Below are 27,755 nucleotides of genomic sequence, written 5' to 3' on the forward strand. Positions count from 1 at the left end.
AGTTTGGAACTCTGTAGTGAGTGATGGAACAGATAATACGTACGTGTACGTGCTATGCGCTTCAGCACTTGGCAGCCCCGCTCTGTGAGTTTGCGTGGTCCACCACTTCATGGCTGAGCTGTTGTGCTTCTAGATGCTTCCACTTATTCACAATAATAGCACTTACAATTGACTGGTGCAGATCTAGCAGGGCAGAAATTTCGCAAATTGTCTTGTGGCAAAGGTGGCATCCTATGACAGTGTCATGTTTAAAGTCACTCAGCTCTTCAGTATGCATTTGAAACATTTGAAACATTGACCCATTCAACTGTCAATGTTTGTCTGTAGATTTCATGGCTATCTGCTAGATTTTATGCACCTGTTAGCAATGGGTGTGGCTGAAACACCTGAACTATATAATATAATTCGTAGGAGTGTCCACATGTTCATGTAGTGTATATTCAGTACCCGGTTCCCTTTAGGATGTCCCACAAATCCTGAGCCATTTAGCCATTTAATATGCAATATACATCTTTTAACCACTAAAGGATGCTATACCATTGAGAAAATTTCATTTTGCTTATAACTTTTCGGCTTATAACAGTTATTGTTTTTTTTACATTGGTGGGTGATTTCAAGATCAATATACCCGAACTGTCATGGGTAAGATGTTGCTGAAACAGTTATTTTGCCACTCCCACTATGAAGTCAGTGCAGTCTTCATTAAATTTGTCTTTGTATCATCATACTGAGATTCACAGAAGTTATCAGTTGGATTTGTAATATTTGCGAGCATTCACCATAGAATCTGTTATTATATAAAATTAAGTCCATGCATCACATGGTTTTGCAAGTAACCCTATTGCAATGACCTGTACATGGTTTGCAGTCAGATGAAAGGCAAACAACCTAAACAGGACATGAGTCCATATCTCAGTTACACCCAATCTTTGGTCAATTGACATAAAACTTGCTAGCAGTGCTTACAGCCACACTTTTAACATGGTCCGATCAAGTTGCCATGGCGACCCTACCACTGTATATGTCTCTTCATTTCATAAACACGTGGTGTTTCAAAGTGCACTATGTCTGAATGCACCGGGCCACATACAAGTCACTTGTGATATACTGAACAGATTAGATTGTAATAACAAATCTGTTAATTCCTCCAGATTTGTGATGAATGTGACCTGCTAAATTTTAGATTTTATTTTATAGAAAGCATCAGCTCACAGATATGAGGAAATCCTCATCATCACAGGATTTCATGGGTCTTCGGAACTTCATCGTTGTTTGACCGTCACCCTCTGTCAGAGACAAGAGAGTGCAGCTCTGCCTCTTGTCCACTAGGGGGAGTGAGTTCCCCACAGCATGACGGTCCTGAGGTGAACAAAGTTAGTCTTTTTCACGTGTGCTGTTTTGTTACAGTGATAAAATGCAAACGTAATTGTATGATAAGGCACTCTATAGCTGAATAGCTGACATTCCAGATTTAACAAAGCATGCTCAGATATGTGGTAGAATAGTTCTAAGGTTCTGTTTATCCTGCTAAAACATACATTGAAGAATGCAATGTTTTTAAGTCCTCTTTAGTAGTAGAACTTTATTAATCCCAAAAAGGGGAACTTTTCATTTGGATTAGATATTATCCAGGAGGATCGGTAACCTGAACCATCCTTAAAAAACAAAAATACTTTAATAATAATAATTTTAATACATTCTATAACAAGATTTTTTTATTATGTAAAATAATAATAATATTAAATTGTAATACTTTCATACAAAATAACAACATCTGGTTTGAAGATAGTATTGGGAGCAGGTGGGTTCTTACCGTGAAATATGTGCTTCCATTTGGGGCCACCCCTCCAATGACAATGTCTGCCCCAGCCATGCGCCCGTTGGGACTGAACCCGAGTCCTACCCACCCCATGGTCTTCACCGTCAGCTCAAAGGTGATCTCATTCTGGAGTTGGTCGAACCCCCACCTCAAAGTGACATTCTCTCCATGGCCTAGGTGCTCTGTGAAAGTTAGATCATTGCTTTGTGCCCCCAGCCTTAGCATCAAAATCAGAAAGATAGAGACGATGAATGCTGAACCCATGGTGTTGCTCCATTAGCCACCTGACACCTTTCCTAATGGAAACAAAGCTGACTCTCCCTTAAATACAGCTTAAGTGGAACAGATCTTCATAAGTCACTCCCCCCATTGTGCTCCCAGCCCCAGAGCCGTCAGTGTGTGTGTGTGTGTGTGTGTTTCAATTCAAAGAGTAAAGTAACGAAGAATTAATCCATTGTCTATTCAAACAATTTCTACCTCTTTTGAGTCAAAATTACCGGATCCCAAACCAATAAAAGATTATTAATGGATGTTAATTCAGCAAATTATGGCAACAGGCAGCCAATCACCACAATCGTGATGCACACAAAAAAACAGTTAAGGATGGCATCTAAAAGATGTTATGAATCAGATAGCATGAACAGAAAAAAACTGCAAGATGAGGCTTGGGCCATGTATAAAGGAAAACAATGTTACCAAATTGTCAGTTAATATAATTGCTTTGGTTACGAAGTTGTACATGTATGTATTTACTGGAGACTGTCCATCAAACAGGGCTGTTAGCTTGGTAGGGTGCACCAGCTATTCTCAAACGTTGTCGATTTGTAAGTGTTTATACACCCACTGAGTACTACTTATTCATGCCATTATCTAATTGTGAGCAGTACAATGCATAAAATCATGCAGATACGGTCAGAGCTTCGGTTAATGTTCACATCAACCAATCAGCCAGATAGGCTGGTTTGAGTATCGCAGAAACTGCTGATCTTTACCCTTGTGTAGTCTTAACATTCTGTATACTCCCCTGGTCAAAAATTACCTGCCATCACTAAGCCCCTAAAATAAAGCAGCTTAATTGAATTTTAAACCCCAAATCTATTTTGCATGAATAAACAACCTGTCACTCATCACAAACATTGTCATCAAGTCTAAAAATAAGTCTAATAAATGCCTAATAACTGAGTATACAAGTATTATGTATACATTTAATTTTAATTTAATACACTGTCATTCCAAATTATACTAAAATATTTTTACAACATTTGTTACATGAAAAAGAATAGACGATGAAGTGACTACACTTTTTAAGCTATTTTAGGCTGTGATTAAAAATTCGACAAAAGTGCATGCGTTATTGTGTGTGCTGAGCAGACGGCTGGGGGTGGGATCTTAAACAGTGTTCTAGACTGCTCGTAACTTCAGAGCAAACTAAAGAGAAATGTGAAAAAAAAGAACTTTTTTCTTTTGTCTCAGTGTATATAGTCAAGAGTTAATACTATTTCAATGTGATGAATGATTCAATAGTTGGGGAATTACCAAAGTGTTTTTCACATTTTTGTGCACCCAAGCCCTCACTTACAATAAGCATTTAAGCTTTTAATGTTATACAGCATGCTCTAGCTGGCCTTAAATTTGTTTTGAATACTGAAAAAACTAAGTACATGATCTTTTCTACACGGAATACAACTATGCCAAATACTGCTATATCCTCATTGACTGGTGGTCAAATTGTACTACAAATATTTAGGTATCTGGCTGGATCATGATTTCTCTTTTAAAACTCATGTGGCCAAAGAATTAAGACCAAAATCTGGTTTCTTTACAGAAATAGATCCGGATTTCATTGGACAACAGGAAGAGGATTGTGCAGGTGACAATATTATCCTTATTGGACTACGGATATGTCCTGTACAGGCATGCCTCTAACAGCACTTTAAGGCCCTTGGACACAATTTATCATAGCGCATTGCGCTTCATTACAGAAGAGGGTTTCCGAACACATCACTGTGCTTTATATTGTTCAGTAGGATGGTATTCTCTTCATTGTAAAAGGAAGCCTTGCTCAGCAAACTTCCTCTTTACCTGACCAGGCTTCTGTCCATCAAAACCGCAAGTTATCATATCTGATCACAAGATTGGATTGGAGAACTCAATTCTGGGCAATACCACTTTTAGCGCATTTTCACCTCATATGTGGAATGTCAGGATATATTGAAGTTAGATTGCCTTACCCTGATTGAGTCCTTCAAGAAATTAGTGATGGATATGATACGAAAAGAGGTTGAATGTACTTGCCTAAATTAGGACAATCAGATCACTATTCCCTGTCTTATCTCCTTTTTATGTTTTTATGTTTTTATTTATTTCATTATTTCATTATTTTATCCCTATATTTTGCGTGGTGTATGTGAATTCCTAGGATCCAAACTGTAAATTTTGTTTTCATTAAACTGTAACTGTAAATGTTTTGTTGTAATCAGGGCTCCCCTGAAAAAGAGACCTTGGTCTCAGTGGGACTTCCCTGCAATACAGGTTTCTATCTATCTATCTATCTATCTATCTATCTACTATCTATCTAGGTGTATCTGGAGCTCAAAGGTCATATACAAACAAAATATGCACCATGTCATTTTTGTCAGCAGCAGAAGGTTATCAATTCCCAAAGAGGGTGGAAATTAAGATGTCTTTGATTTGAGGAAATGCTGAATATGTACCTGAAGAGGTCAGATTGGTGTAGGTTGAAGGCTATGCACAGCTGAGCAAAGAAGGAGAATGTAAAAATATCCAGTTGTGCTAAGACCGTATCTGACCCAGAGAGAGAATCTGGCATGAATCTTAGAAGGTTTGAATAGCTCATTATTACATATTGGGGTGTTAAGGGGGGCCGTGTTCCAGCCAAAGTATTGCTTGTTTTGTTGCCAGATTCTCAAATGGATATGACGGATTATCAGTCTACTAGGTCTTGGGTTAAGTCCGTTGGCATGGCATACCAAAGCTTTTTGGTAACCTCAAGCCTCCCTCTGATCTATTCATGTACTAAGGATTTTTGAAGCCTTTGTAATGCCCCATATAAAAGAAGAGAATACAATGGTACAAAAGAGAGACCCAGCGAAGCAAACATTGAAATAGGTACAGATATTGTGGGACAATATTCATTTTGATACATTGTATTCTCCCTGCCAATGTGATCTGCAAGCATCTGCAAAACACTGTAGGGTTAAGTTTCCAGGGATGGAATTATTTGGGTTGGGACTTTAAATTCAGGTCTAAAGCGAAAGGTTTACCCTTGCCCAGTATTCCCACTGAGGGAAGAAGCATTTAAGAATGAAAAGAAAATCTATGCGAGAATGAGAAAAAAAAGTAGAACTGCTTATCTGTAGAGATTGCCAAGGGTCAGTATAGCCGTATTGATTCAAGAAATTTGATAAAGTCTGTGCCATTTTCGGGGTTTGATTTATGAAAGAGAGGGTTTATTACAGTGTTCATTTCACCCTTCAGTATCAAGTAATGAGAATGTAATTTGGATATTGAAGAAAGGAGCTTCTTCATGAAGTCTTCATTATCTTAATTAGGGGCATACAACCAACACCACCGGGAATAGTACACCAGACATAAAGTGCCAGCCACAATTACATAGCACCCATTATTATCAAAAATAGTTTCAACAGGATTAAAAGGAAAATTTTCTTTATCAATATCAGGGTCGAAGGATTTGAATTCCGACTTTTAAAGACGTTCTATTGCACTTTTCCTAGTATGAGGTCGGAAAAACTTGACTTCCAAGTTGTCTGGAATGCAGCATTAGCTCTGATTATGTGATCTTGACACCAGGTGTTTCATTACACCGAAAAGGTACATTTAAAAAACATGACAAGATAGTTAAGATAGTTTTTTAAATAGTTAAAAGGTACATTTAAAAAACATGACAAGTAAGTGTCAATTGTGAGAGATTAACTTAATTAATCTTATGTCGCAAAAACGGGATAAGGCTAACCTAGTTAACTTTACAGAATTTGACTTAGCTCGCTATGTAACTAACATTAGCTATGCAATGTATTTAACTATGTAAGGTAAAAAAACATTGGGGACCCTTGTGAACCACTGCTGTGGATTGTGCAAGCAGTAAGTAGCAACATGAACTTAAGTTAAGTAGATATGTCTAAATTAGTTTGATGGGTTTGCGTGGGTTTCCTCCGGGTACTCCGGTTTCCTCCCACAGTCCAAAGACATGCACGTTAGGCTGATTGGAGAGTCTAAATTGCCCATAGGTATGACTGTATGAGTGTGTGAGTGAATGGTGTGTGTGCCCTGCGATGGACTGGCGACCTGTCCAGGGTGTATTCCTGCCTTTCGCCCAATGTATGCTGGGATAGGCTCCAGCCCCCCTGCGACCCTATTCAGGATAAGCGGGTTAAGATGATGGATGGATGGATGGGCAATCTATGAGATAGTATATAGCCTACATTTTATGGTTGTTAAAACATTTGGTTAAGAAATACAATGTCTTCCCTTTTTGTGACACAGCTTTTTGCCTGCCCGACATTGATGAAACAACTTCTTATCTTAAATGAACTTGCTGCAGTTGAACAGTTTTGTTACATGTAGTGTTTGTATGTATAAACATATGGAATCATGCTCAGAGCCTCTCTCCAGCAGCCTGCCCGAGCCCGTCATCATTCTGGAAATGGTAAAAAAGAGGTTTGTACTGAGGCTTGTGTCATGGATCTGGGCTGGGCTGCAGGTGAAACACAATTTAAATCTTAAATCCTTTAGAAGCAGTAGAGTCCTGCTTTGTGTGCTGTCAGGCACTTGAAATAACCTTTACAATAAAAAAATGGGTTTAAAAAGCAAAACAGGTCACCCTACAATTAAAAGCTTTTGTTAAAATATAGGGAAACATAGCACCATTATAAAGTAGTCATGCAATTCAAATAATTGTTTATCTAACACAATAGTCGTCATTTGAGAAGCGATTGTTATTCATGTACTCACGGACTGCACTGCTGAATGCAAGCGCTATTGATACTTAGAAGGCAGCTTTATTCTCTGAGTGAATTAGGATATTGAATTTACTTTGAGCAGAGACAATAAGAATATCAAATATCTTTTCATCAGCAAAACTAAATAGAAGCACCCACTTAGCATTGTTCTAGAATAACACCTTTAAGTCCTTTAAACTCATTTACCAGGGGAGGTTCACTGAGAAGTTCTTGGGAGAAATGCGAGTGGGGAGAGCGAGAGAGAGAACAGGGGTATTTTTTGGGTTAAGGGCCTTGCTCAAGACAGGGTTCTTACTTTTTAGGGACATTGCTTAATTTCTCCAGCAGTCGGCATCCATATGTGTCAAACAACCTCCTACATGACCACCCTGCTGCTTTCTTACAGTCATTCTCCAGCAGATGGCAGTCAAACTTGTTGCTGAAAACTAATTATAGGTTGCATGCGTTTAATCTTACCTGAAAAGGGTTGGTGTGGGTGCAGCCTTTTGTTTTAGTCCTGATTTTACTTAACAAGATCAAATCAGTAACTTAATTTGTTAGCACTTTGAGTGTCTAGAAAAGCACTACATAGCACTACTAGACTCGGTGGGGGCTGATCAACTGTGTGGTTGCTGGAGAAACACTGTACACAGAGCAGACAATGGGGTGGACCTTGTGATATGAACCGAAAAGGAAATGCTCCCATACATGTATTTAGAGGTTTGTACTGAGGCTTGTGTCATGGATCTGGGCTGGGATGCAGGTGAAACACAGTTTCAACTTAAATCCTTTAGAGGCAGTAGAGTCCTGCTTTGTGTGCTGTCAGGCACTCAAAATAACCTTTACAACTAAAAAATGGGTTTAAAGAGCCAATAGCTGTTTGGGAATCTACATGAACACCACAGACATATTTTGTGTAAGCAAACATCAACATGCAAGGGATTTTAACTCATCGGAATTGAAGCTGGTGATGTTGTACCTGTCTCTTCCTTTAGACGGTTAAAAACTTGAAAGTACAGCATTCAGCCTTATTTAGTCCGATTTTTCACAATATTTGGTATGTACAATGCAGTACGTAAGTATTTGGCCAGTGACACATTTGTTGTTGTTTTGGCTCTGTCCTCCAGCATATGACTTTTAATCATAATATTCATGTTGATTTCCGGAAAAAATTTTTTGGTTGTCCTCCCTACAATAAGAGAAAGCATGTGGAACAAGGGTGCAAAATCCTCAAGAATCTAACCCTTGGTGCAGACCGTAGGAATCTGCGAATGGGGTACCAAACTCCCTGAGGAATTCCGTCTTCCACCGGTCCTGTGTCTAACATTTGTGCACCAAAATAAAACGTGAAAATGAAGATGTGAGACTATCCTCATTACCCTAAACCGCATTTGGGGGGTTAGGTGTCTTGCTCAAGAACACTTCGCCACACCCAGGGTGGGATTCAAACCGACAACTCTTCGACTGCCAGACGACTGCTCTTACCACCTGAGCCATTGTCGCCCAAAAAGAAACAGGGCTTAAATACACAGGCATGTAGCTAGCCGTGGTCAGTAATCCAATCCCAGGTGGCAGGAAATTATATTCATTCATCAGCACGAGGGCATTGATTACCTAATCGCCATTCATTGCCAAGGTGGAATTAATTACCAAGATCGGCCAGAATGTGACAATGGCGCGATCTAGTGGCGCAAAAAGGTAATGTCTGGAAAACCTAGCCAAATCCCTACCAGAACCATGACAATAACATTTATTAAAATTGTAAGTGAATCATGATATGGCTACAAATGCAATCTCCACAGCAAGTCATAACTGAGAATGTACTCTTCCATAGGATTCTAGAACAATACTGATGAACTCTGCCAACAATCTTCCCTTTCAGACAGCCTTTCAGACAGAGGAAGAGTCCAGGCAATTTAAATGTGTGGACAGAAATGGTAGGTCATTGTTCCTATCTAATTAAACAGAAATTAAACTTAATGAAATACAGCTAAATTTTAATAGTATAACAGGCAGTGATAAATTCTAGGGGGTATTTCATAATTCCAGTTACATACAATGGAGTACACACAACCGCTACAATACCTGAATATCCAATAATTAAGACGTTCAAATTCTTGGTCTTTATTTGTACTGTTTATCACTTCTTCTCTCTGACACCCGCTGCCATCGGTAAGAAGGAGACGAGAAAGGAAAAGTGATTGTGCAAGCACCAGTGTTCCAACCTTTGATCCCGCAATATGTCTCTCAGCAGCAGTTTCAGCCACCAACCCAGACTTCCATAAGATCTAGAATCCAATCAGCAGAATGGCAAAAAGGCAAAGGACGAGGCCGTGGACAAGGCTCCGGAAACTGACAACTGCAGGGACGAATATTCTGTGCTGGTGATGTTCACAACCTGAAGCATGAAGCATGAAGCACAACCTGAAGCATGACGGTCCCCAAAATCCCTGGCCAGGACCACCTCCTCAGGTGGAGGAGGGGGCCAATACCAACAGCAACCCAGTTGGTATAGCAGAAGCCAGAATCTACAAGAGTCACAAGACAACGGGGCAAAGGGAGTTCCTAATAAAGTGCTCAGTGAGTGAATATAAGAAAAGCTTTGGCAGTGATGGTAAACCCGTCCCATCTGTGTACATACAAAGCCCTCAAGGTAATGTTGTTCGATTCAGACTTCATAGATTCTAACCAATGTTTTATGTGTTCGTGTCTCACAGCGGACCACCTTTTTTTTACAGGCTTTATAACATACACAATAATTCTATTACACTTCATATGCCAAAGATGAACCAATCCAGGTTGCATTTATGACAACTTAGTTCTTAAAGGTACAATAGGTAATTTCGGACTTCTAATGGTCAAGAAAGCGGAATTGCAGCAACACCCTAAAACCACAACATGCACTGTTTTTGAAAGTTGACTGTGACAAACACAACAGAGCCTGTTGTCTTTTCGTAGTGTTAGAAAAGTAAGAAAATGTTCGCCGAACTGGTGACTTTATGAAATGTTGACTTAAGTGTGCTGCACAAAACTATTTATATGTTTTGTCTTTTTGAAGTTTTCACTTTAGCTAACCAACTATATTATGAGCAAGCAACTTATTTGGCTATGGAACTAGCTGGCTATATAACTAAGATATGACAGTGTTCAACATGTTGAATCGGCATCGGAGCCCCCGGAGCCGTCGATGAGAGAGAGCTCTCTGATTGGCTGTCCAGCTAGCGAATCAGTGCACGAGAAGAGAAACGGAAGCAACGAAAGCAAGCCATTCCAAAGTTACTATCACTACCAGACATAATTTTCGATTAGTATTACTAAATAGCGAAAGAACAAGGAAATTACAGCAAACTGTTTGTTGTGAGCGAGACAATGGCTGCTTCTAGGTCCAACGCAATGCAAACGCATTCTCCGGTCTTCCGGTTTCCATTTTTTGAAAGACAAATACAGACTACCGCCACCTGCTGGTGTAGAGAGTTATTACCTCTCACGCAGGCGCAGAACATACGTGCAACTCGGCCGTCGGTGGGCCGTCGGCGGACCGTCGTTGCAGTGTGTTTGGCACAGCCAACATTAACGACGCGTATCGATGCGAGGCGATCTTTGTCGGCGCTTCGCGGCCGACCGTCGGTTTGGTGTGTCCGGGCCTTTAGGAGTCCAAAATGACCTATTCTACCTTTAAGTTTTGATGAAATAGAGAAGCTAGGCAGATGGCTAATCCGGTTTCTTATTCCCAACTTCCTATTTGTAATTCCCGGACCACCTTCATTTCTTTACTCGGAACTTTGTTGTTGGTTCGCAATTTCACAGCAAAGTTTTTAAACGTCAAAATCGTCTTGGACTACACAAACATCACAATTTTGTCAACAGAGCCAGCTTCTCTATTTTGTGCTGGTGATAGCCAAAGATTAGGAAAAGATTATAGCTAATTGAGAGTTGTAGGTTTACAAACAACCATTTCAGCATGTCACATAGTAGCTAGATAGTAACGTTAGCCATCTACCAAAACATTAGAGAGCTTATGGCTATTAACCATCTCAGGTATTAGTCACTCCTTGGCAAAACTGCACGCAGCATATGAATTTAGAACCGTGATTAGGCTTGACCAGCACTACCTGTAAAATCACTTTTACAAAAGATATATGTGACAGTAATAAAAACTGGTTTTGCCAAAGGATATAAAGTAATTTAGGATAACAAAACAGCACATTTTTCCACAGCAGGCAACAGCATTTTACATTTTTCTAGGGTTTTTTCTAGGCTGAACCAAAAAGAAAACAAGATCATCAAAAAACACTGATTGAGGCTGGGGCTCATATGCCATAGTTGCATCACAGCTTAATCACGTAAGGAGGCCTGTCGCTTCAGTTTCCATATCACAGCGCTACATATTAGCCTGCAATTGGCTTACAGCTAACTAGCTTGCTGGCTACTTCTCAGACAGCAGTTATAAAGAGCTTAGCTAGCTAGCCGTAAATGTTACTATATTGATAATTAGGCTAGCTTGCTTGCTCGCGAGTACTGTGGCCAGTAATGACGAAATTACAGCGTGAAGAATCCTACTGACCTACCAATTAGTAAGGAAAAAATAAAATCCAATTAACACCAGCCAAAAAAAGGGCTCTGAGGGCAAAAGGGCAGGGGCTCAAGCCCCCCTTGGGTCCTATCTGTGCATGTGCCAGTTCACAGCAACACTGGAAATAACACATTTGTTTTGCCCATAGTGGCAAACTAGAATCCAAATGCACATCCACCCTCACAAACAAGTGTATTTGGTCATGTAAGTCATGTAAGGGGACAGACTACCGCTTATAGGTGCTCTTTCTGTACCTGAGAGTCAGGCTGTGCTAAAATTGGCTATATTGCAGGTAGCCAGTGCCTGACTGCTGTTTTGGTAAAGTGTGTCGTACTGTTTGTTTACTGTATTGTTTTTGTTTTATTTTTTGGGGTTTTGCACTTCTTGATTTTTGTTTTTGGTTTTTAATAAACAGCACACATGAAGCAAGGGCCAAACTGGGCATTTTTCACTATATCCTTGACCACCTATACTACAGTATCTCATTAGCAAAGGCCACTGTCACAGAGTGGGCTCTATTACCTTGTCACTGTACACAGAGATGGATCATAGGTGTCTCGTACCAAGTTTTTATGGAAAGGGAATTAGGCTAATTAAACTTTACACACGTACAAGAACCAAAGATCACCTGGAGAAAATTTAGTGACCAAAACACTCTCTACTGAGTCTACATTACCTATATTCAGTAGATCACTAGAGCCAGCCACAACTACTGTGGATTAAATACTGCATTCCACAAAAGGTACCCGTCAACATTTATAATCAAACTGGCTTGCAGTTAGTGAATAGGAAAGTTATCCTAGCTAGCATAATTCTAAAAGATGTTGTATTATGAATAGACTTTATGATAACCTGTACTACCTCTGGCTGCTATGCTGGTTAACTTGCTTAGCGAGCGAACAAAGCTAGTTAGCTCATTTAACATGAATTAGCAGCCATTATTAATCTGCAACAGAGACAACTGTAGGCCTAGTCTGAATGACCTGAGGCTACGCAGCCCTGTATGCAGCAGGGTGCGATTTACTGTGACACATTTCTCCCTTAACCATCATTAAAATTTTCTGTGAATTCTCTGCAACCCTGTTCGTGGTTTGTCCCTCCACAGACCACTGTCAGTAGGTACTCACCGGGGATGCTCCAACCCAGTCGTCTGGCCTTAACAATTTGGCTCTTGTCAAAGTCACTCAGGTCTTTATGCCTGCCCATTTCTCCTGTATCCACCATGTCAACTACGAGAACCAACTGTTTATTTACCATCTAATATAACCCAGACCTTGACATGTGCCTTTGTTACAAGATAATCAACATTATTCACTTCATCTGTGAGAGGGTATACTGTTTTAGCCGGTGTCATTATTGTCATTATTGTACTTATTTTTTATGATCTTCTCAACCTGTTGCTCAGGAGAGTGTAAGGAGAGGGAGGTTGAGACAGAGAAGTAGGTGGAGGGTGACAGACAGGGGGGAAGTGCAAACCCTTTTTTTCTGGATAAAAATGTTGCATAGTTTAGTAAGAAAAGTGGTATTTTACACCTCATAAGACCCATAATATCGTTTAGTTTCCATGTGTCCTTTTGGACTCCCCAAATGCCAAGACATAGCTTAGAAAAAACAATGCAGAATGCTCATTTTTGCTAATTATTGTCATCGACTTTGAAACAGGATTTGTCCAGTGTTGGGGCTATGGCTCCATTGTGTTTCCAACCGCATCAACCACAGCAACAATAATCTATCCATTCAAAAACTAAATTTTCTGCAAGAAAAAAAGCTTACTCTTTCACGGTGTTTGGGCTTCTGTAACTTCACTTTAGTAATATGTAGAGTAATTCTGACTCTTCGAAAACAAACCCCAAGGGGTTACCTTTCAGAAGAGAGCAGGTTTATCTATATAGTCAAAGTATGCCTGTAACTAAACGTAGTCGAGTATAGTAACCATTTTATTTTGAGTATGTCACTTTCAGACTTTCAAGAAAAGGGGTAAATAATTCATATGAGGCTAAAGTGCTCATTGTCACATTTCATTGAATTATATTTAATGTCATTAAATCAACTACATTTGTAATTATATTAAATATACTATATACTATATCCAATTAGGTCATATACCTATACACACTCAGTGGCCATTTCATTAGGCATACCTTCTAGTACTAATGAAATTCTTAGTAGCATGGATTCAACAATGTGAACATTCTTGAGATTCTGGTCCATGTTGACATGATAGCATCACACAGATGCTGCATATTCCTCAGCTGCACATTCATACTTTGACCATGGTATGAATGTTGGTGCCAATGGCTGCAGCTGCCAATTTTCACACTGTATAGACTAATGAGTTTGAAGTAGAAGCAGCAGACCACCTCACCAGGTTCCTACAAAAAAACAGGTAGATGAGGCTACAGTTGACACATGATCACCAAAACTAGATGAACATTGGAAAAGGGTCTGACAAACATTCATTTCTGCTCCGAAATTCAGGCTGGGAGAAGAACTCAGGCTGTTGTGGAGGCAAATGTGCGTCTTATCCAGTACTTAATAGGTGTACTTAATAATGTAATGGACATGCAATGCATTCTCAAATACTCACTTGTATTATTATTTCATAGAAGTACAATTGCTCTTTTTTTGCTTTTGCTTTTTTCAACAAGTATTGTTACTGTTCCTGTAGTTTATGCCCCCTCCCTTCACAATACGGATACTGAGAGAGAGAAAATATGTATATTGTTGTTTTTATAATTTATTATAAAATGTATACAATACAATATGTATTGTAAAATATGTCAAAGCATTTTTAATTTAATTGAGGGGGGGGGGGGGGGTTCCCAAATAGAATGTCTCAGATATCACACAAATGTTGGGATGCTGTGTGCTGTGATTGCATTGTCACCCATCCTCTCTTCTTATTCGCCCTGGGCTGGACATCACAGGTTACAGCTGGGGTGCATACTTTGACTCTAATATCACATGATCAGAAAATGTGATTTTGTGCTTCTCACCAATTACTCACTAAGTGTACCATCATTTTGTCCAGTAGAGGGCAACCTAACCCCAATATACTGTCTACATTTGCAGCTACATTGTTTTCCTTAGGTTCGAAACTATAAATGTTTTGCAATGCATATTTTATGAAGCAATTTAAACATTTACAAATAATATGGCTTCAGGTACTCCACAATATTCAAATAGGAGCAGGTGCATACACATATGTATAAAAATAAAAATAAATGAAATATAAATACATAAGATTTTGTTTTAGTTATTTCACTGCATTTGCCTTTACCATGAATTTAAGACTATTTATATACAGGAGAAATTATTTATGAAACGCACCAAAGGCTTCATTTTCATATACCTTGATTTCTGTATATGGAATTCACCAAGGAAAAGTGTTATTCACGAGAAAGTCATAATTACGATTGTCCATGACTAATCCATAAATAATGTCCTTAAGCAGGAAAACATTTGGGTAAAGCCAGTCATTTACAATTACAATACATCACAGCTCCAAACTCCTTAAATTAGCTATTGAATATTTTATGTCATTATTATCATTATTATTTGTATTATGTTCCATCGCAACAGAAAGTTAATATATAGTATACAGTATATATAAATGGAACTGTTAAACTGTATTTTCAGCTAACTTCTCATAAATGTCTTGGCGAGCGTCCAGTAGGCTATCTTTCCGGTTTTGTTCTCTTCGTGTTGGAAAAGCAGCACCAACACAAATGTAACTGGTTTGCTGTAATCACTCGATCGAAAATTGTGTGTCTGACTTATCGAAGGTTTCTCGTTCAAAAGTATAGGAAATGTAATTTCGCTTTCTCGGGTCAAAGGGCAATCTGTATTTAGTGATGTATTAAAATTAGTCCAGCGAGCACTCCCTAAGAAGAACTGCCTTGTGTTTTCGCCTAGTGCACGGAGAAGAAATGTCGGGTTGAGGAATCGTAAACAAAACAGAAGAAACGGCACGTTTTTTGTTCTTTAAGTAAATGATTAATACATGCAACAATAATGGCAAACAAGGTAGGATATCTTTTAACTTGTTGCTTTGGAAGTTTGTTTAATCCATTAGGATTTTGGGTCTAATGCGGCTAATTAGCAAGGAAGCAAGGAAGACAATTTCGAGCTCTGCTGAACTGTTAAATGTGTCCTTTGTCAACATTCTTGCGTCTTGTAGATGGTTTTCGTTGAAATTGGCATATAGCTTTGATTATTGCTGCATAAATGGCAAAATCATACACTGGTGACGTTAGGCGACGTGTTAAAGATGAACATTTTTTAAATATTAAAAGTGTCTTGTGACATTTTACACCCCTTCCAATGGGGTCATAACACATCCCGGTGTATACTGGGAAATGTAGTGCATTTTAAACTTGACGTCTAGCAGGCTAAAAAGGATGCTCAAGTAATGTATGTTTAAGAAATGTGTGAATGAACAACACATTTAATTTAATGTGTGCGCTTAATACACATGAATGTAGTTAAACATTTAAGCATTCATTTAATTGTTTGTCGGCAAAGATTGTCACTGAATGACTAACATGAATGCTGTAGGGTGAATTCGGCTGTGTGCTGACGTTTACACCGAATAGCTAGGCTAGCTACCTAGCTAGTTACTTTTAAATGCCAATATTGGCAATATATGACTAGCTAGCTGGGTTAAAGAAGAATGATCTCACAGTTAGCTAACCAAATGAAGTTAGCTAGGATGACTTCAAACATGGTTTGTAGTTTCTATAAAACGCAAGCCTAGCCTAATCATAATGTTATATTTCTTTGTACGTGAATTGTTACTTCAAGACAAACACTATTAAGCAAGTTCGTCTCGCCTATTTAGCTATTAAGGTATTATTTTGATAAAATTGTTGTCAAGGAGGGGTGATCTCCATTCGCTATGTTTCGGAGAACACGATTACAGCTTTGTAAACCCTGGTTTGTACAGTAGGCCTATGTTAACGTTACTTGACCAGTACGCAGATATGACAGCACCACGAATATATTCGTCGACGAGGGAGGTCGCATGTTTGTGGTTTTTGGGAATACGCGGGCTAAATGGCAATGTCGCGGGAAGTGAAAGTCCGATTTATATCTGGACTTTAATAAAGCGATTGGTATTTCAACTTGTGGAAATACATAAAATTATGCCTACACTATTTTTGTAGTTATGTAAACAATGTGGAAATAATTAACAGGTGTCACGCATGGGCTATATGCCACAAGTGAAGGTGTCGGTCATTCTCTCACGTTAATTCCTTAGCCAGTGGAGTTAATTGGCTAAAGCATTTTCCCCCAATTTATTTTGCTCAATCGCTTAAATTTCAGTCCATGAACAAATCTGGATTTGGATCCAGAAATTTGGATCGCGGAAGGAACATTGGCTTTTAAAAAATTCTTCATTCTTTAATGGGAAGAATGCATAGAAGGCCGTTCTTAAAGTTTATACCCCCGTTACTGTATAAGTGTTGGTCATAGATGTTTAATTTGCATTTTCTGCATGCGTGTCTCAGTAAAGAATATTCATATTTCCAAACTTTTTTTTTTTTTCTCCTATTTTGTTAAAGAAGGAAACATATTTAGTATTATAAAAACTAAATCAAGGCTGTCTGGGATTACCTGGAGAGGCAGTCAAAGACAGAAGCACTGTGGCAAGTTCTCCAATATGTTTGGAACAACCTACCAGCTGATTTTCTTATAAAACTGCAGGACAGTGTACCTAAGAGAATTGATGCAATTTTAAAGACGAAGGATGGACGCAACAAATACTATTGATTTGATTTAGTTTGTTCAGCTCTTAATAGTACATTTTCCATATTTAGAAACTGTTCATTTTATTATGTTTGAAAGCATCTTCGCTTTAAGGTTTTCTTTTTCTTTTTTAAATGTATTATTTTTTTACACGTGCCTACAAATTTTGCACAGTACTGTACACGGGCCGCATATGCATTTCATAAATTTTTAAAGCAAGTATTGTCCCTGCATTTTCAAATTATACTAATGTTAGAAATTAAATGTACGTCAGGAGTCTTTAAATATGTGCCCTTGGCAATCTTTTCATGACAACCTTGTAAGTCCTTCTGGATAAGAGATTGAAGTGAGTGGGCTAAGTACGGTATCCTTATAATGTTGATCACAATGGGAAATTAAGTTCCAACCAAACGTGTTCTGTGGGTTGTTTCCTCATAGAATCTTCAATAACTATAGTCACGAGCATTTCTCAACCGCATGTGATGGATACAGTCCATGAGTGCTTTTCCAAGGCAGTGGTGATCGCTCTTGCTGAAATAACCTTTGCACCTCAGCCTTAAGTTCTGGCGCAAACATGTATGACATGATACAGTTGGTTCTGTTTGATGACTTGCATGTGACTCATAAATCGCAGAATCAGTTGCAAGGAGAGGAAATGACATTTGTTTTTCTGCTATTATTTTTAGAATTGCCTGACATGTCCATTTCTCATTACAATAGTTATTTTGCATAACATAGCCATACACTAGGTGAGTGTTCTGTTTGGAAGCATGGTTCCATTTAAAAGTCATGACTTAGTCTATTAAAGCTTTTCATTGTAAAGATATGCCATATGTAAAGCTTTGGCCTAGGTAGTGCTCATCCGGCATAAGAGAGTAGAGGCAACTGCTTGCTTCCAGGTTCAGTGTGATGGAGACACAGAGAGGAAAGCTGCGTATAAAGGAACTACGTATAATATCTCAAAGTAGGTAGCTGCAAGATTGGTGGTTCTGCAATTGCCTATGTGCCATTTGTCAACAGCTGATGCTGCCTTTCCACATTTTTCAGACCAATGTTGTGCAATTTCAGCTAACTGCTTTAAATTAGTCTATGGTTTATCCTTGAAAACCTTAGCTTAGCTGTTCCTTCTACCAATGTCAGGTGTCAAGAAATGGTCTACCCAGACTGTCTTTTGTTAATTAACCTTTATTTATACAGGGTAGGTTGACTGAGCATGCATGTTCTTTTGCAGCAACGCCCTGTTAATCCCCCCCCCCCCCCTGATCTGCATGTCTTTGTATTGTGGGAGGAAGCCAGAGTGCCCAATGGTATTCCATGCAGGGGTTAGCTAGCTATTGCGATTGTGTGCCAGTGTGATTGATCATTTTGTTTCAATATCCTAACTCAGCAAATGCATTTTAAAGGTTTGTCCAGACTGTAGTATGCCAGTACAGGCTGGGGAACCTTGTCTTGTACAAGCCATTTATATATTTCTATTTCTGGATTTCACACCATTTTTAATTAGCCCAATTATTTTATGATTTTATGATGGTTTTAGCTGCATTTCTTGATAAGCTCATGACTGAAGGCTAAAGCTGGTCTCATGTCCCTGTATGAAATATTTTATTGTCCTAATCTATAAGGGAAGTGGTATTGGAGCATAGTTGGAAGTTTGTATGAAATCCAAAGACAGGTATGGCCCTTGGAATACGATTCCCCTCTACCCTCTACCCAAAAAGAGTTTAAATAGTCAGGCAACAGATTAATTCACTTTACAGGATGCCATATTAAATATGAAAGTACTGATTACAGTTAATCGGTTTGAAATTTGGTGGGTAAGACTGACCCTGTCGCTTCCCCTGCACAAAGTTTTAGGCCTTTCAGGAGCAAGCCTCACATCACAGCAAGTGCCATGTCTAGCATTCTGGTGGTACTGTACTTAAAGGTGAACTATTTCTACAGATAATACCTACCGGACCAAAAGGCTTTAACGTTTTGATGCTATTTTTCAGTACTGGCAGGTATTAAAATTTCACTTATCACGGACATGAGAACCACATGAGTAGTAATGCAGAAACTTGGTTTAATGAGACTGTAAAAGCATGTTTCTAATGAACAAAGCCATTTTTATTTCCTATACTCTGCAGTGTTCCAGCACTTTCTGCCGTCACTCCCTCCTAGGCAGACACAGAGCTGCTCTCTTCTCGCCCAGCAGGCTCTGCATGCCTGAGAAGGGTGCTTTACATGGAGGGCTTTGTTGCTTTGCTGCAGCCCTGGGGTCTGTTTGTTTCTGCTGTTCTGTCCTGTAATTCATATACATTAGGGGTGGAACAATTTACTTGAGTAAACCAGTATTCCCAGTCAAATTCTTAATCATACAATTGTACAGTCTTATGATCACCTACATTACATATGACTGACTTGCAATGACTGCCAGAAATGAATCCCACGAACATGAAAACACATGTTTCTGTCTGTTTGTCTCCCCATTTCCCCTGGGCATCTTTGTAGGGTTCTTGGGGGGAAAATAAAAATCAAAAAGGAAGCAACATGTAACATGGCTAAAATGCTGCAATGTGATAAAATATGACAAAATTTCTGCATTTTAGTCATGTTACTGATATATGACATTGTAATATTAACATAGAAGAATAGAACACAGATGTAAAGCTAATGTTACTTTTGACTATAAATAATTACACACTGCATTATGAAGCAAAAATTTAAAACTGACAGGTTTCATGTGGACATGTGTCATGTAAGAACATTATAGTTGTGCAAGTACTTCACAGAAATGTCACATTGGTGTCAGCCTACAAATCGTCAATAGCCTATATCTCTTGAGGCACACATTTAATCTTTGTAGTTCAAAGGGACTTGCACTTGCAGCCAAATGTAGTTTACAAGTTGTATCGCACATACTATAGTGTGGGAGACACACATTGTCTCCTGTGAGCAACACACATTTGTGTTTTTAACCCAGCCTCTTCCTTTTTTATTTGGTTTTGAGCCACTGTCAGGTATAAGAGTTTGTTAAATTCTGTTAGCATATATATTTTCCACAGTGCCTCATATTGTTGTCCTCTGTCCACTTGAGTGCAGTACACGAAACAAACACAAATTGTAGGCATAAGGTTTTGCAATCTTAGGCCATGATTTTTAAGATGTAGTCTTATGTCTTTGTTTCCCGGAATAGCTCAATGAACCATGATCAAACAATGACTGAAGTCTACTTAAGCCTTATAATTGGAAAGGTGAATGGGTGTCCATTTCTTATTCACTTCTTTCTTTGCAAGTGGAGCTACTGCTGTAAGACAGGTTGTAGGCACCGAAAAAAAAAAAGTACACCAGAAATGGCAGAGGAAATTCAGGGAATATTGTAGTAAAATGTCCCACCCCTAGTTTACATGCCGCATCTCGTGGGTGTCAGTCCACATGTTTGGAGTGTACATAAGATTTGTGGTTTTGACAAGAATATTCCAGCCCAACTTGTTCTGCTTGTTCAGTATTCATTGGTTAAGCAACTGTAAACTTTACTCAGTGAAGGAAAGTGGAAATTTCAGCAAATAGCCTAAGATGGAATCTAGCTGAAACAACCTTCTGCTTCAGCTGGATTTCATCTGGAATTTGGTGATGGTTTGTGTGTCCTAAGGTGGCCCGCCAGATGAACAGGGTCAACTTTAAACCAGGCTGGAGGCAAGCTGGATTTTCCATCAGAGTGTGCCCTCTCATGTAGAGAAATGTGAATATAAACAACAATATGAATAATTAATACTGTAAAGTTAATTGTTTCACAACACAGTGGCATGTACTGTTTGTGCAGCATACTTGGCCATTAAAGAATTTTCTAGTTTTTGACTCTGCTGCTTTCAGGTGTTTGGGGGGGGGGGGGGGGGGTTTGCTTCAATAGAGTGAGAATTATTTCCCGTGCCTGTGAAGGTTTTCTCCGGGTTCTCCAGTTTCCTCCCACTCTCTGTAGACATGTATGCTCACTTGCAACAGAGATCTCAGTCTCAATGTGACTATCCTGGTTAAACCATCTAACGGTCTCATCCCTTACCCTCTTTTTAGGCTCAGGTTTTATACGACTTCACAGCTGAACCTGGAAATAATGAGCTGACTGTGAAAGAGGGTGAGACGATCACCATCACCAACCAGGTAAGCCTACAATCGCGTGACTCCATCAGGCCTGCAACATCTGACCCCTTCATTGAAATTATTTAGAATAAGGAAGTATGAATTTTTTTTTTCAGTAGATGCTAAAATTATGGGCCAAATTTACATACAAAATGTGACCTGACGAGGGTATGTTGGTGTGGTCGCAGTCTGCTTGAAATTTTGCTTCGTAAATCTTATTTACGAAGGCTACAGCTCATGACATAATCAGCGAATGGGACTGCCTACAAATCGCATTTTGCGAATGAGGCAGATCTTACACGACGCAGGTAAAACTCCTGTTTAGTTTGACTATTGCCATGATAGAATGGAAAAGTTTTGTGGGAGGTTCCAGCACATCTTAACCCGTTTCTAGTGTTTTCCATGATTGCTTTGGAGGATTACTTAAAAGCAGCATATGAATCTACTTATATTTTAAATAGCAGCAACACTGATTTTTTTTTACTTCAAGCATTTATTGCTACCATTACGATTGAGCATGTTGTATTCAGTCATTTTCCACTGCTGGGCATAAGTTAGCCTATTGGTTAATTTAATAGATTATTTAATAACTATTTTCTGTGACAAACACCCAGTCTCGTGTGGTTGCTTAATCTGTACCGTATGATATTTTCTTACTTTGGGAGTAGTAAGGATCTTGGTGCATCTTCAAGGCATCTTTACATCTGCCCTTCAGGAAAAATTCAGGCAAAAATCGACCCTCATTAATTGTGTGAAGTAAATTCGATGGAATACAAAATAAGCCTCTCTTATGTCATGTACACCATGTACTGTCAGGGAACTAATTCCTAATTCGCCATTGGGCCAAACGGCTGAATTCAGAGAATAAACATATTTTACTTAATCCTTGCTTCCCTGACAGTACACAAATTAAAATGGCAACATTTTATTAACAATGAACAGTTAATAATAAAAAGTTTTGATATTTATTGTAAATTAACAATATCAACTGATTGTTTTGTTACCAAATGCGTTTTGTCTTGCTAATGAGGTGTCCTGATTCTTTAGCTTGCTAAACTAAACTAACTAAACTAATGTGGCTTTTTCCACATTCTAATGAATTATTGGAGGTCAGGCAGTTTGGCTGGCCATTGTGTTTCTCACAAACTTTAATCCCATTGTAGAACATCGGTGGAGGCTGGATAGAAGCTCAGAACTCCAGGGGAGAAGTAGGACTGGTTCCAGAAGACTATATTGAGGTAGGACAGGCTAATTACTGTTGTTCTCCAAAAACTTTCAACAAAGGATTGAAATTTGGAAGGCTTCCTGTGTTATCATGCTGCTCATAATTGAACCAGCGATGGCTGTTCCATCTATTTAGCTTTGGATACCCTCATGTAATAATTGTTATTACTGTGTTTTTGGGCAGCGTGATAAAAGCTTTTTAGTGAAAACAGAACTATAGGCTTCTGGTACTTGTATCTTCATAACATGTGATTATCATCCCAAAAAGTTAGCTTTGCACTAAGCATGGTTTTTCTTCAGATGAATAGTTAAGCAGCAGTTTGCTGTGGTCTAGCTGCTGATTCAGAGTTGAACTGTGTCAGAACAATTTATTGTCCTACTTTGTCCATTAAACTTCCAACGCAGACGTTGATTGGCTCGGCATAAGGTTCCTCACTGTAATAAAATCTGTACTGGGTGTTTTAGGTGAACCCTGCTACAGATTTCTCTAGAGGTCACTTTGTTTCCCTTTTTCATGTTCTGTACTAGGATAATTGCGGTTGAAACTGAAAGTCAAACTATCTAGCTACTGTAATCTATTCATATATTTCAGGCATGTGCAACTGTAAGATACTCTACCCTTCTAAGATTAGATTTTTTACAGTAATCCAGGTGAAGTCCCTGAGACTCCCTCCTGACATTGGCTAACTCTACTTTTGACTGTCTGAATGAATGTACAAAAAATGTGTAATGGGCCGTAACCGTGGAAGGGAGTTTACTGAAAAGCAAATGATTGCTTGAACCCACTCAAAAATCGATACACATTGACACACTCTGCTTATGAACTATGCACACTCACGTGCATGAAATGCAATTGGACCTCATTCCTCAGGCAGGATTCTGTATGTGTGTGTATATGTGTATGTATCTGTTTCTGTCTCTATATGTATGAGTGTGTATATTTGACAGGTCCCGAGACCCTTCACTGGCACAGAAATAAGTTCAATACTTCCTTTGTTACCAGAGAAGAGTCTATTTCATAGTGCATGTGATATTGTTGGGGAATCTAGAGGAAAGGCTTGATAAACAATTTAGTCTCATGCAAACCCCTGCCTTTGCATATACTGCTTACTAATGAGACAGGAATGCTGTGCTCTCCCCATCCAGACGATTCCTGCAGGACTAGCATTTAGCCTTCTTTCACAACCGTGTGTGCAGCTAACTGCTCACTCAAACCTTAAAACCATGAATCCTATAGGCAAGGGCATGGATACAGTCTGCTACAACAAGTAATCCTTTATAAGGGATTCATGTGTACAAAATAAACAGTAGATGTTGTATCTATTGTAAGCAAAACTATTTTGATAATATAGTGAATTGTATTGAATCATGTATACTGATACACATTTTTGTTTTTTTGCGCATTACATTAAGTTCAATGCCTGCCAACTAATTTTTTTTTTTTTTTTAATACCAATAAGTCTAATAAATACGTAATAAAGTGCTAGTATAGTATAGATTCGTAAAGCATCATAAAGGCCTCGTTTCTAATACCGGTTGTTCTGAGCCAGCTCAAAGTCAGAGGTTCTCAGTCCTGTTCCTGTAGAGCTGCAGGATCTGCTGGTGTTTGTTTTCATTGTAAATTCTACCGCCAGTTCAAAAATTGGATATGTGTCATCCAATGAAAACCAGCGGACCCTGTGGCTCTCCTACCAATAAGTCTAATAAATACCTAATAAAGTGCTAGTATAGTATAGATTCGTAAAGCATCATAAAGGCCTCGTTTCTAATACCGGTTGTTCTGAGCCAGCTCAAAGTCAGAGGTTCTCAGTCCTGTTCCTGTAGAGCTGCAGGATCTGCTGGTGTTTGTTTTCATTGTAAATTCTACCGCCAGTTCAAAAATTGGATATGTGTCATCCAATGAAAACCAGCGGACCCTGTGGCTCTCCTACCAATAAGTCTAATAAATACCTAATAAAGTGCTAGTATAGTATAGATTCGTAAAGCATCATAAAGGCCTCGTTTCTAATACCGGTTGTTCTGAGCCAGCTCAAAGTCAGAGGTTCTCAGTCCTGTTCCTGTAGAGCTGCAGGATCTGCTGGTGTTTGTTTTCATTGTAAATTCTACCGCCAGTTCAAAAATTGGATATGTGTCATCCAATGAAAACCAGTGGACCCTGTGGCTCTCCTACACCAGGATTGAGGATCACTGTTCTAAACTAAGTGTATACTCTATAACAAAATGAGGGGGCTGAGGAGTGAAGTGTGTTCTGCCTTCACACTTTTCTACAGGTCAACAAAGCCTCCCCGGCAGTTGGAAAAGCAGCCCCGCCGGACCTGTCCTTCTTTGACACCTTCGCCCCGGCAACAGCCAACGTTGCCGCCAGCAACCAGGTACCAACCACGCTCATCGTGTCATTTATGCTGGTCTTCTCACGCGATGGAAAACCACTGTGGTTTCGCATAAAACTTTTAAAACCTAAAAACTGCCTACATCCAGCCACTTCATCCCCCTCCTTTGTCCGGTAGGCTACGCAATCCAAGTTGGCACTTGACTGAACTGCCTAAATTAAGGTTAAATAAGACTTAGAAAATGTAGCAATGTAGATACAATCAAGGCAACATTTATTTTGCATTCATTAAGTCCCTATGAAACACAATTCAATCAGACAACTCACAACTCACAGCAGTATTATTGAGGTTTAATGTAAATGCAAACTTCGGCATCGGCTCTGCCTCTCATCACTCCCTGTTGTAAGCCTGCCGGGAGTGGCTACGAACAACCCCCCCACCCCCATGGGGATCTTAAGAAGCAGAGTTCACTGGTGGATGCTGGGCATGAATTAGGAATAGTAGGATAATTTGAGCAAAATCAGTGAGCAAAAGTGGTAATAGCATCCAATATGGCAATGGCAGTGCATTCCAAAACAGGTGGTGCAGCAGAAAGAGCCAGCCAGTGCAATGGCTGTAGCATGCAGAATGAACCAGGCAGCAGAGCAGCTTTGTATGATTGCATCAGGGCAGATGTGGCAATAACTAGCAGGCAGCATTGCATGGCAGAGCATCCAAAATGAGTAAGGCTGGTGCTTTATATAGCCCCTCCCATTAGACGTAAGCATCATGTGAGGGGACGGCGCTTATCAAGTTGTGTGCCTGAACTAGCTACGCAGGCTTTGCATCATTTAGGTTGTTACATGGTTTCCCTCCCTGCGCAAGTATAGCTAATCTAAGCTATCTAGGAACATTTGCACATAATTTGCATTGGTGAAGGACGGTGAGTGAGTTCAGTACATCTATCACGACAAGAGTTCTTCACTGTATTAGTGATATCCAGTGATATTAGCATGTGGTTGTTTCAGATTTGAAACCAGTATTTCCACATTTGCAGTCTCTCTGAGCAACATAAGCAAATGTATGTAGCCCCTAGCCAGCTGGTTAAAGATTGGGCTAAAATGCTGTTGACCAGTTGAGGTGAAATTTCTTGCTCAGAATTATAACCATTGTGTTCCAAATGGAGTACCACTCAATGACCCTATTAAATCATCACATTGACACTATTCTATGCGTAGATAGGAAGTAGCTTTGCCATGCGCACGGATGGTGCATGGTGCAGTGGGTAGCACTGCCACCTCACAGCAAGGAGGTCCTGGGTTCGAATCCCGGTCGGCCAGGGCCTCTCTGTGTGGAGTTTGCATGATCTCCCCATGTTTGCATGGGTTTCCTCCAGGTACTCCGGTTTCCTCCCACAGTCCAAGGACATGCAGGTTAGGCTGATTGGAGAGTCTAAATTGCCCGTGGGTATGAGTGTGTGAGTGAATGGTGTGTATGCTGGGATAGGCTCCAGCCTGCGACCCTGTTCAGGATAAGCGGGTTAGGATAATGGATGGATAAATTGGCAAAGCTACTTCCTAGAATTTATGAGCCCTCTCCTGCATGGGTTCTTATTGATGTCCATCCTCCTTGTTAGCATTCACTAGTACAAGTACATTGTACTTTTTATTCTGTAAAAGCCTGTCTTCTTATTCAAAGTTCACCACATTTAACATGGTTCAGGCCATGATTGACATGTACTAATGTACTGTTGTGTAATATCATTAGGTGTTACTCAGCCGTCTACAGCATATTATTGTAAAGCCTGGGCAATAACACTAATCAGTGTTTTAATGCTTATCTTTTGTCCCAAGGGGCTGCTAATCACCGTCAACTTTGAGTACCTGCAACAGAAATAATTCAACACACAAATGCAGTGGAATACAAAATTATGAACATTATGAATTATTGAAATGGATTGACACACTGAATTTTACACTGAAATAGTTTAACTGTATCATTTGTATCTTAAACTGATCTGTTCTGGTTTGCTGCTTATAACAGACCTGGATCTGTTTTATCAATGGAACTGGTGAGGTGTTGTTCTGCTAAATGTAATTGGTATCAGCATGGCTCAAACTGATGATTGTATTCAGTCTTGGCCCAAGTGTTTGTCTGTGGGGAAGTCTGCCGTTTTTGAAACGTAAACATGTATAGCGAAAATAGCCCAGCTTTTATTCTTTATGAGGAATATAAGAGCAAGGTGAAATCTCTGTATCTGTTCAGAAGTATGTTTTATCAATGAAGTGCTCTTATTGTGTTTTATAAGAGTCTGCCAGGCTAAAAACTTTCAATAACATAATCCAATCCGTCCTTGCAATGATGGTGTGTGGGAATGCTCTTCTCTTGGTCTTGTTCATAAGTGGTGTTTACATTCCTGTTAGCTGCCAACCAGCCCTGCTTTGAGTGGTGTTCTCAGCACCAGTCTGTCAATAGGAAGTCAGTTGGCCTGGAAGGCAACATTGTAATCAAGCAAGTGTTTGTGCTGTTGGTTCGGCTTGAAAAGAAAGGGAAGCTAGTGTTATGCAAAGGTATGTATCCCATGATCTAGAATCAAATTCTTACCAGCTGTGAATGATCGCCCCACCAAGCAATTCCTAACTGCACATATCATTGGTCAGGGTGAAAGGGGTTTTACATCAGCAAAGGTTTTCACGCCTGATCACAAAGTGTACCGCTTCTGCTCTGCTTGTCATGGTGGGGAATGGGAGATGTAGTCATTTTCTGCAATGGCTGCATTATTCAACTGGAGGACTGCAGAATGAAAGTAAGTAGCAGCTGGATGCCAGCCTCTTCTATCCCACATTTGTGGAAGATGCAGCTGGCCAACAGTTAAGCATTCCAAATTGGGTAAAATAGCAGCTTATTTTGGGAGATGCCACATAAATATCATAAAATTGGCTACGCTTCAAGATTAAACCAGGTGTGTATTTTTCTACTGACGAATG

General features: G+C 39.4%; 2 protein-coding genes across 3 annotated transcripts in view; one reads left to right on the forward strand and one right to left on the reverse strand.

Moving 5' to 3' along the window:
- The window catches only part of moxd1l (monooxygenase, DBH-like 1, like), a 41,133-nt gene extending 39,050 nt beyond the window's left edge, over window positions 1-2,083 (reverse strand). The window contains exons 1-2 of the mRNA XM_061242655.1: window positions 1,814-2,083; window positions 1,213-1,359 (exon numbers count right to left, since the gene is read on the reverse strand). Of these exons, the coding sequence (XP_061098639.1) occupies window positions 1,213-1,359; window positions 1,814-2,083 (417 nt within the window). The remainder of the gene's footprint in view (window positions 1-1,212; window positions 1,360-1,813) is intronic.
- Window positions 2,084-15,070: 12,987 nt separating this feature from the next.
- LOC133128253 (sorting nexin-9-like) overlaps window positions 15,071-27,755 on the forward strand; it is a 47,503-nt gene continuing 34,818 nt past the window's right edge. For both annotated transcript variants that reach the window (XM_061241632.1, XM_061241633.1), the window contains exons 1-4: window positions 15,071-15,397; window positions 21,170-21,256; window positions 22,399-22,473; window positions 24,730-24,831. In XM_061241632.1, coding sequence (XP_061097616.1) covers window positions 15,386-15,397; window positions 21,170-21,256; window positions 22,399-22,473; window positions 24,730-24,831 — 276 coding nt within the window. In that variant the 5' untranslated portion in view covers window positions 15,071-15,385. The remainder of the gene's footprint in view (window positions 15,398-21,169; window positions 21,257-22,398; window positions 22,474-24,729; window positions 24,832-27,755) is intronic.

The sequence above is a fragment of the Conger conger genome, chromosome 5 (genome assembly GCF_963514075.1).
Source record: "Conger conger chromosome 5, fConCon1.1, whole genome shotgun sequence".
In the NCBI taxonomy this organism is placed as follows: Eukaryota; Metazoa; Chordata; class Actinopteri; order Anguilliformes; family Congridae; genus Conger; species Conger conger.